Here is a 14,246-nt window from a genome sequence, read left to right as displayed (position 1 = left end):
AAAGGCACCCTCTGCGTCATATTTCTGTGGCATTTGACGACAGAAACCAGTAACAAAGAACAGGCTGCTTAAAGTGCAGTGCATTCACATTTCTGCAGCATTTACTGGCCAAAAGCGAAACAAAGTAACAATTCCTGTAAAAGGAAGCGCTGCCATTTTCTGACGCAATAAGCAGATTAGGCAATCATTTGAGGCTGAAGACAAATTAAAACAATCGCGGCGTACAATCACTTTAGACCTAGGAGACGAGTGACGCACAAGTAATCTGCAATCATATTTGCCATATGTTTCTCTTGACAATAATTCCATTGAATCAAAAATCTAAAAATACAAGCAGCAATACACAACTGATAATAATGACATTTCTTTCAATATTACTTAAGAACTGACAGACTTTGAACAGAAAAGAGCACCTGCCCCTTAACAGTGCTTTCTTCTTGACATTAATTCATATCACAGTATAAGCATTCATACACATTATAGAGATACACATGTGGGATCCAGATGACATAGTAAAAAAAACTTGATTACTGCACCTTATACACACATCTAGATACCTTACAGAACAAGTTAATATTCTGTGAAAAATTCATGATTATTAATTAAGTTCATAGGATTGTCAAATTCTGTTAACATTGCCAATTAGTATTTTATATTTATTATTATTATTATTATTATTATTATTATTATTATTATTATTATTACACCTTCATCCTATTTACAATAACAATCAGTAAAAGATTAATTACAGCAACTTTTGTCCGATCATATTACCGTCTACAAAAACCACTATCACAACAAATTTTTGCTACATGTTTTCAACCAGCATTAATTATTTTGCCCCTGGAAAGGAAAAAAATTCAATTTCCCTTTTACCATATCAGCTTTTCTCCAAGTGAAACATTTCAAGTTGCAATAAATCTTTTTGTCTTTCTTTCTGTGAGAGAATGACGACTTCTAATCCATTTTCTGCCTAGTCTTATTCTGGAGCTAATCGTCACTTTAGAGTAATTACTGCAAGTAAGTTTTCTTGGCCATGGATCAATTTTCATCAAAAGTGCAGGCACATGATTTGCAATTAACTAGGCTTAAAATACTATAGATTTATTACAGGTAATATATGACTATGCAAGAATAACAGTTGTATGAACTTTTAGGTGTGTGTGTGTGTGTGTGTGTGTGTGTGTGTGTGTGTGTGCATGCGCGCACGGGGTGCTCACATGCTTTAATGCATTTTTTCTGCATATTTATTAAAGGCACCTTGCTATGGTAGCAGTGGACATCTTTGGCAACAACTACCATTCTGCAGTAGCAAGAGTCCACACAGAAAATAATCAACATGTGGTGATCTAATATAGTTCTTGATACTTTCTTTATTCCTCCAGATACAGCTAAGATGTGGTATCATTAGGTGTACAGAATAAACAGAAGCATGGGGGTCTGGAATAAAGATGTCAATCACCACAGGTGATCAGATTGTTAATGGATTGTATGACTACAACTGGCAATATCAAATCTTAGCTTCTCACATGTAAGATCTACAGCATGAGATATTCTCTTCATGATAAATGAATGTATAGTTGGTGTGTACATGCATCTCTATGTAGTAAATACAAGCAAGCACAAATACCTGTAGATGTGTGTGCATCTGTGCATATATTTCAATGTGGAAGGAAAGTAATTTTTTAAAGGAGCGCTTTTATTTGTATGTGTGTATGAGTAGGCAGCAAAATGTCTGCACAATTGGGATTTGTGGTATGAGAATTTTAGTCCTGAAAGTCTCTAGGGAGGAACAAACTAACAGAACCACTTACTGGTAATTGTATTCTGCACATTACAATTCACAAACAGTCACTACAAACCTGATGGGGGGACTGAAATGGTCAACTAAATGATACCTTTAACAACACAACTGTGTCCAGCAAATAGCATAATTATATTAGTCCAAAATCAAACCCACCATCTATGAGATGCAATGCAATGGCAATGGGTTGTTTGAATAAAACTAAGTTAATTATTCCATCAATATAAGTCTACGCTGTATTTACGTATAATTTGAAGGTACGGGGCCCTCTGTAGCAATTAAAGCAATGCAGCAAAATATCTCGCACATCAGACTCAATTCCTAAGAGAAAGATCATATTGATAAAATTGTAATGATTGATACGGCCATTAAGCATGTATGTGAGAGATCTGCAGTGACGCAGGTCTGTTAAAAGTTCATTAACACAATTGAAAGTGTGAAGTGTACAGTATTCTGGATGATTTGATACTAGTGGGGAATGCTATGTGAATATGTCATCTCTGACTTTTCATTTATTTATTTATTTATTTATTTATTTATTTATTTATTTATTTATTGAGAATATTTGTTTATTATCATATCCATTTTCATAAAAAAATCTAATTCAGAAACATTTTCTATGAAATGCAAAGGATTTTTTCTTATGCTGAACCACCACATATATTTGTATTCATATTACTTTTTTGTAATAGCATATTTTAGGATAACTTGTGTTAATAGCCTTTGTTTGCACAAAATAAATAGTCTAGATAAACAAATTTATTCATTAATAACTTTGATTTTTTGCTTTCAGAGAGCATACTTTTGTTGAGACAAAAAATGTGAATAACCACACACGTTTCCAGGAGGAGTTAAAAACGTGAAATCAACCACAGGAAGTTCATGAAGTCACTCCTGAAAGAAGACACAGCTGCTCCAGCTCCTGTTATAGAAAAAACACAGAGAAGCAAGTTATGACACTGGTGACAGGATTTGAAGCCCCTGAAAAGTAGAGCACTGAAAACTAAATCTCTGTACCTCATAATGAGAAAATTATAAAGGAAACCATGGAAGTCATGTTTACATGTCAAAAATGAAGTAAAGGAAATGTAATTGTGTCTCACTGCTCTCATTGTGATATATGTGAATCGATTCTGAGAATCAAAATCTGCCTATCAATGGGATCAAAATCAAAACAGAAGACCAAAAGTTTGGATCAATGAATCACCTGTGACTAATTGTGTCACTTAAAGGAAACAAGGACTTGACAGAAAAAGGTGGAAAAAATTCTAATATACTGTTAGTGCCACACAGTGGATTACAACATTGTGCCTGGTTTAAAAGGGATCAGATACTGAGGAAAGAGGACTCCTTACTGCACATCTTCATTCCTCATTGAAATCAGATTTCTGTCCTAATGGATGGATATCAGTGAATCAGCTGACGAAAACAACCCTTACAAGTGTGAAACACAGTTCTTATTCTACCAAACATATAGATTACTAATAAACAAGAACAACTGATCAAACCACAGCTTAGAACTGATTTTTTCATGACAGGGAATCCTTGGAAATGCAACAAAAACAACATTTGTTTCAACAAAGTTCAAGGAAAATCCTCCAAGTCTTCTAACAATTGCCTAGAAATCTGTGAGGTTCCTGGAAAACGTGTTCCTAGCACAACCAACAACCAAGCTGGAGCTGTTGTACGAATCATACCTGTTGTTTTGACATTTCCTTTCACCTGATGAAACCCCAGTCCTAACTTGTCCTTTTCCAAAACCAACAACGTTAATAGAAAAAAATCAGTTGATATTGTTGTTAATGCTACAGATTTTACTCCTACTTAAGGTAATCTGTTGAAAAAAACAACTTCATCTTAATTGTGAAGACAAGTATATGACAACTATTACAAAAATTCATACAAGGAATATTGGATGCACTATTGTGTTATTTTTCTGTGAGTAGCCAAGTGGATTTATTGAAGGCTATCATTATTGAAGACCTTCCACAACAATTACAATCACGTGGTGAAGGGGAGGATTGACAAATTCTCAAGAAAACCAAATGTGGATTTATATGATGAAATAACACCCTTGGGCCTAATGATGGTGGATAATTTTGTAGTTCTATTGTGCCAATATTTTAGAAGTGGCTATACCATTTAATTCTTCAGAAGATATAGCAGGTGATGATGAGATTTGTGAGAAAAAGCTTGACAGCATTCAAGTAGTTAGAAATATAAACACATCGTGAAATTAACATATCTAATGCTACGAACAGATTCAAAATACAAAAACAGGTGGATAACCTTGGATTTAGCTCATCTTGACAAGATGGATGCCTCAACTATATGGCGGCAAATCAACACGACTCTTCATACAAAAGAGTCCGCAAAGGTGCTAACTTTGCCCATACACAATGGGGGAAACCTTTGCGAGGGGCGTGATTGCTCCCTTACAACTCAGTACATGGAAAGTCCATCAAATATCACCAATCAATCAGAGATATTGAACCAAGACGTACATTATAACTGGATGGTGCTGTTCTTGGGCATTCTGGTGATAGCAGGAATGCTGGGAAATATTCTGGTGATAGTGGCGGTCTCTGTTGAACAAAAACTACATAATGTGACCAATTATTTTCTGTTGTCATTAGCTGTTGCAGACTTGTTGGTATCTGTGATAGTGATGCCACTGGCCATGATGCAACTGTTTCTAGGTATGTACAGGTCTCTCTGTCAGCATTTTTACATGTGGGTTATTATTCCATGCTATATAGTTCACACTCATTAACATGCTCAATGAGCTGGCAAGCTGTCCAACCACAAGCAGAAAATAAAAAGATGATAATTCTGTGAAGCAGATTCTATTTAGGCAGAGTATAAATTTTTTCTATCAAAAAAGGAATTTTAAATACTTGACTTTGAAATATGGAAAAAATGTAATGCACAAAGAAAGACAAAAAGAACTGTTTCCATGTAATGCCCAGAATTAAGTCATCTTTCATTTGCCTGCATTGATCTGTAAATTACTGTAATTAAGCTTTGAAATATATATCAAGGCTTTGTAAAACATCATATTAAAATGTAACACACATTTTGGCCTTCATCTGCATAACCCACATCCAGCATTCTTTTGGTAAAATTTGGTAAATTTCCTGTTTTATTTTTTCTGATAATAAATCAGTTTAAGAAAAAAAAATTGCAAATACTGCATACCAGTAACTGTGTGATATGATAAAACAACAAAACACAACTATTTTTTCATCAACACTACTGACATTATTTCTTTCTCTCTCCAGGGTCGTGGACATTAGGCATCGTTCTTTGTGATATCTACGTAACATGTGACGTGCTGATGTGTTCATCTTCAATAATTCACATGTGCACCATCTCTCTGGACCGCTACTTAGGAATTCGCCACCCGCTACGGTACCGCAGCAAATCGCGCAGTTACGTCTGTGTTAAGATAATCATTGTATGGTTCATTTCCTTTGTCGTATGTTGTCCAATCACAGTGCTGGGAATTGCGCATCACGAACATATTCTCCAGGATAAATTTTGCTCGATACAAAATAAGCCATTCATGTTGTATGGATCGATAGCTGCATTTTTCATTCCGCTGGTCATTATGGTTGTTACTTACATCCTCACAGTGAAATTATTACAGAAACAAGTGCAAATGTATAAAAGAAAGAGCAAGGAGGGCCAGGTTCTTATACGACGCTCAGGAGCAAAACCCAAACGACGATTCAGAAAACCCCCGATTGATGTTTGCCGTCCAATATGTACCAATGAAAAAGAAGCAACAGGTTATCGAAATGGGAACTTGGGCAATTACAATAATAATCAAGGTAGTTCAAACATAACACTGAACGATCACCATCAACACCCTTTTCTTCATCAAATAGACAACCATACTCATCAGTTGACAGCACAACTGCACTATAGTTCCTCTGGAACAGAGTCCAAGGATTCTTCACCTCCAACACCACCGCCACCCAGCCCCTTTAACCAACGCCCACGAAGCATGGGAATGTTTGAAAAGGGGTCAAGTAGCCAGGATGTCAACAACCTATCGCACAGTGACAACATAAATGGAGTCCTCCCTCATCGAGCAAGAGCACATACCGTCAGCCACGAACCGAGTAATTTCGACGCCATTACTACAGAGGAAGATGCCTCGAATCGAGGTTCAAGTAATTCTGTGGATTCGGGACAAAGTCCATTTCGTAATGGTACCAGTTCACGAAGAGCTCGAGACTTGTGGCACAAACCCAGTATGGCTTTGCGAGCAGCCAATATTATGATAAACCATAGACGAGAAAAAGTGAAAACTGTACGGACAGAGCAGAAGGCGTCAAAGGTGCTAGGAATCGTGTTTGTGGTATTTGTAGTGTGCTGGGCACCCTTCTTTATCACAAACTTCATGACCCCGTTATGCAAAGCATGTCACTTTAGCGAGAACCTGATCACCGTGTTTGTGTGGCTAGGGTATGCCTCAAGCATACTGAACCCTCTGATCTACACCGTGTTTAACAAGACATTCAAGGACACCTTTGTGGACCTTCTCCTCTGCCGTTACAGTAAAAAACACAAACTTAGCAAATTGTACTCTCTCAGTTTTCTGAATGCTCATGCCGCAGCTTGGGCAGGGCGGAGCATTCCTTCCAGCTATAAAAAGAAACTAAGTTTACGAAAAAGCAAGGAAGCGTCAACAGTGACTACAAACATATGATAAGAACTGACTGAATCACAAGGTGTAAATTTTTTTTTAAATAATTAATTAAACTTAATGCCATAGTTTTTATCACTGACCACAAACACATGATGACGTGAGTACAGTTTGACTTTTAAATTATTTATGAACAGTTAATATTACTTACAGCATTTTGAGAAACAAAAGCATTTCAGATTTCTATGTTCTAGAAGATTTTGCACTAGAAAATAATGCTGTTGCAATTACCATTACAAGAATTCTGCAGTTCTCAGGATATGATCACTGCTTTTATTCTTCATTGTTGACTGCTTGACCCATAGTTAACTTGACCACAATTGCAAGTGACCAACAGTTTGATGAAATTAGCAAAGAAGAATAAAAGCTTGAATCTCAAACTAAAAATTGTATTTATTAAGGGAAAAAAATAAAACTAGATTCATTGAAATGTTTTAGTCACTTGCATAGAAGTTATATTTGTCTCAGTTACTGCAAAAATAATTCATATAATACAACATATGATACGGTCAAGGCTCTTAAGCCTTACTTGCATTATTATTAAAATTGCAAAGATAAGGGCTTAATTTGAAAAATTGTACCTCCTCTTGATGTAAACCAGCTGTCAGGAGAAACACCGAACTATCAATGCTCTTGCAGAAATCAACTTAGATACATTTTCTACTTCAGCCCAAGATAGTTTTAGAACAAACTGACCAGCTTCATTTAAATTTACAAATTTCAACTTATTTCTTCTGAGAACCTTTTCAATCAGAATCAGGATCCTTTCTGAAAACTTAACACCAACACCTACATGGCAAAGCACAGGTTATATGAATTTTTAAGAATTCATCTCAGCTCTAACTGATGAATTAATAATCCTATTGCGTCAATGGTTCACAGTCAGTTAGTAATGCAGAACCTGGTCACAGTTGAGAAGAAGTGTGCCTCAGAACTGAGATCTCCAGCAAGAAAGTCGCCTGAAATTGCTGCTCTAAACGTGACAAGAAGAAATGCAGGAGAACAGAAAATGGAGACAAGTAAGTCATCGTAATGAAATTATCATGGTAGTTTTATCAAATCAAATACTGAGTGCAATGACTTAAAATTGCTAAAATCCATTTTTGCCAGTCAATCAAATCGAATGTGGACAAATAGTGTACAGGAAAGGTTTTTGTCACTTCCAACTTTCCCCAGTTACTTTATCTGATATGAGACATCATATGTTTCCAATACTCAATATGACGTGTCATCCACCACCGTAAGAGGGTTAAACATAATTTCTTTATTGACACTATTTTCAATATAATTACAATTTCTAAGAATTCAGTGCCACTGCATATAAAAGACAGGGTCCCAGTCATGAAATCTTTTCTGTCAAATCCACATAACATAATTATTATTCTGAAGAAAGCACAACTACATTCATACTCTTCTCTTCTTATTTTAAGGTCAGGGTAAAATAATTCAGCCAGTGCCATGAAAATAGCCTATGTTTTATCAATAAAACCTGGTATCTTCAAAATAATTAGACTTTCATATCAAGATGCCGGTAATTTAGCAGGAATAATTTTTGTCTGTTTAACCCTAAGTCCAGGAAATATGTCTCAGGTTCCCTTAAACATAATAGTAATTATGCTGGTATAATAGATGAGATATGTCTGCATAATATATATTATATTTAATTTTTTTTTTTTTACAAAACCTGATGAATTCCTCCTATGACATAATGCAGGCCCCCCCTTACTGATATTTTAAAAAGCATCTCTCTCTCTCGCTCTCTCTCTCTCTGTTAGTTTCTCTTTCTTCTCCCATCTCTCCCTCTCTCTCTCTCTCTCTCTCTCTGTTAGTTTCTCTTTCTTCTCCCATCTCTCCCTCTCTCTCTCTCTCTCTCTGTTAGTTTCTCTTTCTTCTCCCATCTCTCCCTCTCTCTCTCTCTCTCTCTCTCTCTGTTAGTTTCTCTTTCTTCTCCCATCTCTCCCTCTCTCTCTCTTTTAGTTTCTCTTTCTTCTCCCATCTCTCTCTCTCTCTCTCTCTCTCTCTCTGTTAGTTTCTCTTTCTTCTCCCATCTCTCCCTCTCTCTCTCTCTCTCTCTCTCTCTCTCTCTGTTAGTTTCTCTTTCTTCTCCCATCTCTCTCTCTCTCTCTCTCTCTCTCTCTCTGTTAGTTTCTCTTTCTTCTCCCATCTCTCCCATCTCTCCCTCTCTCTCTCTCTCTCTCCCTCTCTCTCTCTCTCTCTCTCTCTCTCTCTCTCTCTCTCTCCCTCTCTCTCTCTCTCTCAGGATACAATAAACCCTATCCTGGCACGGAAGTTGCTTAAGGTGAAGTTAATAGACAAGAAGATCATTTAAATAGACCCACTGTTGACTTACTCCCCTAATCAATTAGGAACACCGCCTAAAAGTTCCCTGACATTTGCTTTAAGTGGGCCCTCACCACACACAGACACACACTACTGCTCTTACATTTCACAATAATATTTTCTCAAATTTCTCAAAATGGGGAATCACTGCAGGAAAAACTTTTAAGGATATTACCAAATACTAAAGGATGTTACCCCTTTCTGATCAAATAAAATAAAGTTACAATTAACCTTTTCCTAGATAGCATCTCCATTAGAGCAAGGTCCTGAGTAAATTCAATATTGGAAAAAGACAGCCTGGCATACCGTCAACAAATCCGACCAACATTTTTAAAAAATTCTTTAAAAATACTTCATGAACTATGCTCACATTTACACAATATCTATTGAAATAAGTTCATCAGTTTGGCAAACTGATAAGATATAAAGATTACAGTGTGGATTGAAGATGTAAGAGTGCACTGCAATGTTCCTTAGGAGTACCTTAAAACTTTGTTAGTTTGTGGTAAAGAACCTTCGTCTAATCTTTCCAATAGATATATTTTTGTAAAGATAATTTTATCCATTTTTTCTTTTTCCATAAAGAAAAACTGTGCAGGTTTCATTCAATAACTTAGCAGTGGTGACCTTGATAACAAAACGCTAAAAATGCAAAATAAATCATTCTATTACCATGCTTCTTTTAATAATATAGAAATGTCTTTCCACAGCTGTCACTGCTAACAGTACAAAGCCAGTTTTTTCCAACAGGTGAATGAACCATAACACACACTCTCATTATCATTTGTAAAACATGAGACTGACAACCAATAACACCACATTGCAATTACATAACAGAAAGTATTTTGTACTTTTTAGAAACAGATGGTATTAGCACATATATTAAACCACACAACGAACATGCAAACTGGATGGATGTCCTTATTTTTTAATGGATATTCACCAATGCATAACTCTAATCAAAATTTCGAGCAAAATTGATCCCATGATAAAACAGGTTGCAAAATTAAAATCATTTAGAACTGAGCATCAACAACTGAAAGCTTAAAACGATGCATTTGAATTCTCATGAATCCTGAATCTAGGAAATCCTGAAGGGCAAAAAAAGCCCATCTGACCTTACGGATACCCCAAGACCCAGAAAAATCATAAATAAGGAATCTTCCTTTGACTACTGACTATATATACTACCTGACTTATATAAGTTATACACTGAATGCCTCATAGATTACTGTGAAAAGTAGCACCATATGAAAGCTGGCCTTTATTTGCAGCCAAGGCTGGGCCTGGTGACTTCTAAAGTATGCTTCTTACTGCAGCTTAGTGCAAAGATGTTCCAGTATAAATCATTCTACCTTCAAACAACAAGTGTGAACTTGGTTTGAAAAACAGGTGTTAAACATTTACGTCAAAATTAGGAAGTTTTATTTAATTATAAATATTTCACTTATGTCCTGTTCACAACTGAACCAAGATAGACCAGGGACCTCAAACTGAAAATTGGTCTATGGTTTTAGATCATAATTTAAATCTACTTTGACTCCAGGGAAATCAGTAGTAACTCAATTAAATGAACTATTGTACCTGTTCTATTACAAAAAAAAACTTGGCATATGTTTTACACCAACAGTAAAAGAAATTTAAATACATAAATAAAACTGACATATGATAACATGGCACCTGTTACAAGCAAAAGATGGCAAAAACCACCAGTCTGTTGATCGAAATCAAAAATTGGCACAAAAAAAAAAAAAAAAAAAAGAAGAAGAAAAGAAATACACAATAATTTCTGATGAATCCTACGGTGCCCAGCATAAATGGTAACCTGGCACTGGTCTTGTTTGGAAGGGAAGAATTCTGATAAAACTGATATAAATAATGGTATCCATCGATTATTTCCATCTATTGTCCAGCTTAATTACCAACTAATGAGGTTTCTAGTCCTCACAAATTTGTTTTAAATTAACTCCTCAATAAAAGGTAATTAGACATAAATTATGAAGTCGTGACACAATGACTCTAGTGACTTTTACAAATAACCACAATTCTTTTATAATCTTATCAATGTAAAACAAAGGCAGTAATTTCAGTACATGTGCAGTGAACAACCCACATAAATAGGGACAGAAAGTGCAAATCCATGTCAACTGAGTTTACAGGACCATCACATTTGCATAGTAAATGACATTCTTTAGAATAGAAATTTATAACGGTGATTTGTTAATGATGATGGATTCAAATATTTGAATCAACAATAAAATTTGGTTAAAATGATGATCACTTTAATAAAAAAAAAAAAAAAAAAAAGAACTGTGAACATCTATGGCTCTATTCCCATAGATTTTAGATCGATCTATCCCCACGGGGAGTCTCACTAGATTACTTTTAGATAATCCGACTTAAATGTCCGTCCCGCCTACTACAAGCTTTAAGGGGGTAATTAACTTTCATGTCCGCCCGGCTGACAGCTATTTAGCGTGAACCCCCAGGGAGTTAGGTCGATCTAAAGTAGGTCAATCTAATCTATGGAAATGGGGTGTAAGTGTGTATACATGTAGCTTTTGTTCAGCATAATAACACCAGTCTATGTGTATACATTTAATTATATACTTAATAAATAAGTCACTGATTAATAATTACTAAACTGATAATAACTTTGAATTTCATAATAATTAAATAATAAGTTAGCAACACTTGGTCTCAGTAAATTTAAAGCTGCACCAGTAAAAAAAGTCCAAATTTTGTCACTGGCCCCTATTTCTGTTTGTAGATTCTCAGACCCTGGTTGTGGAGTAGGCTAAGTTCTGGTACAGACTACAAGAAGTTCCTTTGGTCAGTGTTTGTACTATTGCTGCTTTTTGTCTCAATCTCTTCTAGACAGTAGAGTAATGGGCAGTGCATTAGAGAAGAAGAGTGCAATGTGCTCTAAACAATCTCCCTGAATGTGTTAGAGGAGCTCCAGTTAAACACAATCAGTGAAGCCATCTCTCTCTCTCAGCTGCCACATATCTTACACCATGTTTACTGTACCAGTTCTAGATGTTAAAACCCCCTTTATACTGAACGGTGTCCTTTCTGTGTCCTTTGTGCCACCATAAAACTGGCATCGCAGTGGTCGTAGAAAGGAGGCACAAGCATTGCTTTGGTTACAGAATGAATGCTCAATGATCAGCTGGTAGTCAGCACGTAAAGTAGTATTATGACTATTATTATTTTTGCCCTAAAGTGGGGCATACTACAAGGTGCAGAAAGGATGCCATTCAGTGTAAAGAAGGCCTAACTCTGATACTAAAGGACATTTTCTTAACCTAATACACCAGCATTTTAAAGTGGGAAGATGTCATTTCAAACACAATTCTATCCTTAATTTATACTGGGCAAGCTGGGTAGTGAGTAAAGGGCAGTGTAAAGTGATCTCAAATGTGCAACAAATGAGAATACCTTCATGAATTTATTCAACAATCAACAAGTTGAACAAGGAAACAAAAAGAAGTCTATTTTTTTCTCTCCAGTAGTCCAGTAGTTAAGATATTTATAGTATAAATTTGCCAGTGAGATCCACAGTTCTAGATGGTTTATATTACAAAACCTAACACCACTGGCCCTCCATCTACACAGCAGTATTTCCAATTCAAATAGGTGAACTAACTATTGTGAAATACTACCAGTTAAGGGTCATTTGTTGAGAACATATGGTATTTTTATTTTTAAAAAACTATTCTATTTCATCTCTTCTTTTTTTTATAATAAGTTTTTCAATGCCTCTTGTGTAGAGAAAGATGGTAAAAAGTTAATTCCTTCTCGAGACAAAAAAGTAAATTTCCCTTAAAATATTTTTTTGATGCACAGAAAAGAATTTTTTTCAGTACTACCTAGCATTGAAAAAAATATATAAAAAAGCCCCATATCCTCAATTAACAGACCCTGTCTTCTTTTTAAGTTAAAGGGATAACAGCAGTTCATTTTGGCCAAAAAAAATGGATTTTCCTGGGATAAAGGACAATTTTCCCATACTTACTAATGTTTAATGAATCCATTCCCACATTCAAAGTTAGTCCCTGTTTTTTTTCTAAAAAATTTGTTTTTCTATAATATTCTCTTAAGAGATTATTACAGAGTGTAGCCATCTATGGAGGTCACATGATGTGATGGCAAGCACAAATTCCAGAATTTATTGTGATGTACCATTTTGGTGGTAAAATATAATTTATTGTATTTCTAAGAGTTGTTTACAATATATTTATTGTGAAATATGGATATCTTATAGACTGCTGTTTTTGTCCCTTTAATACAACCCCCACAGCTGCTGGGTTCCAGGAAGATTGAATTACAAATCTGAATATTGAATTCCACTATCAATGGATCAATACTTCCAATTCAAACACATGCAACAAAACCAAACATAAACACCCACAATCAACAATGGAGTCATAGCCGAGTCACGGTTTATGTACGTGACACCAATACAGCAAGGTACCTGAGGGATGGTAAAAAGGGTTAATGAAGTTAACAGAAAGTTTTTCCTACCACTATAACTCCAGTGTATGGATTAACTTAAAGAACAAAAACATATTGTTGACATCGATTTTGGACTTCCCCTGACGAGGACGCTTGTCCTTGTTAAAATAATATAAATAAATACTACTACAACAACAGTAAAAAGTCAATGCAGAACACGTGCATCAGCAATTACCTGATGCAATGGAGGTTGACCTCACCATGGAGTTTTTTTTTATCAACCAGCTCATGCTGAGTTACTGAAGTTATTGAAGTACAATGATGTACTTCTCTTTTGCTACCCCATCACCATCAGCACCATCAAGTTCCTGACAGTATCTTGTTCACAATGACAATGCATTTTTTAAGTCTGTTTGTATAAGCACCATCTTTAACCTAGCAGGAATCAGTTTCCAAAGCAAGTAAGTACCAGTTTTCACAATATAGAAGTGGTTGATAAAAAATTAATCATTTTCAAGAGACTAAACAAGTTCTTTTATGGAGCCTGATGTTTTGACTCTCCCTCAGAGCTCCGTGGTCACATGGCTGACATGGCAATGCCAAGTCCAGGCCTGTATAGCCATGGGGTTCATGGGTCCAAATGAACCCTGTTTTTTGCCCAGGTAAAGTTCCCTCTGGGTAAAATTTTATCTAGGTACACAAAGGTTTGATGGTAAAAGATCCACTTTTTCAGAAAAAGAACCCCTTTTTGAAATTGCTGGCTACGGGGCTAATGCCTAACAGGTAGAAAACAGGGTTATCATCACCATTACAGAAGAGATGGTTAAAAAACTTATTTCACCATATTAATATGGTGTTTATTCCATGTATTTCCACTCCTGCCCCCCACCATCCAAATCTTGAACACTCCCAAAGCTACTGTTAGATCTC

General features: G+C 35.7%; 3 protein-coding genes across 8 annotated transcripts in view; 2 read left to right on the top strand and 1 right to left on the bottom strand.

The window, feature by feature from the left end:
• Positions 1 to 6,989, top strand: part of LOC106178670 (D(2) dopamine receptor A) — a 68,755-nt gene extending 61,766 nt beyond the window's left edge. For all 5 annotated transcript variants that reach the window (XM_024076437.2, XM_086997296.1, XM_013561951.2 and 2 more), the window contains exons 2-3: positions 2,598 to 4,503; positions 5,086 to 6,989. In XM_024076437.2, the coding sequence (XP_023932205.2) occupies positions 4,053 to 4,503; positions 5,086 to 6,521 (1,887 nt within the window). In that variant the 5' untranslated portion in view covers positions 2,598 to 4,052 and the 3' untranslated portion in view covers positions 6,522 to 6,989. The remainder of the gene's footprint in view (positions 1 to 2,597; positions 4,504 to 5,085) is intronic.
• The window catches only part of LOC106160953 (26S proteasome non-ATPase regulatory subunit 1), a 142,805-nt gene that overhangs the window by 69,289 nt on the left and 59,270 nt on the right, over positions 1 to 14,246 (bottom strand). The gene's annotated exons all lie outside the window — the stretch shown is intronic.
• LOC106160954 (uncharacterized) overlaps positions 13,528 to 14,246 on the top strand; it is a 39,103-nt gene continuing 38,384 nt past the window's right edge. For both annotated transcript variants that reach the window (XM_086997291.1, XM_086997293.1), the window contains exon 1: positions 13,528 to 13,777. The gene's annotated coding sequence lies outside the window, so the exon portion shown is untranslated. The remainder of the gene's footprint in view (positions 13,778 to 14,246) is intronic.

The sequence above is a fragment of the Lingula anatina genome, chromosome 10 (genome assembly GCF_051362555.1).
Source record: "Lingula anatina isolate TDL-2025a chromosome 10, LinAna3.0, whole genome shotgun sequence".
NCBI lineage: Eukaryota > Metazoa > Brachiopoda > Lingulata > Lingulida > Lingulidae > Lingula > Lingula anatina.
This window is presented reverse-complemented; position numbering and strand designations above follow the sequence as displayed.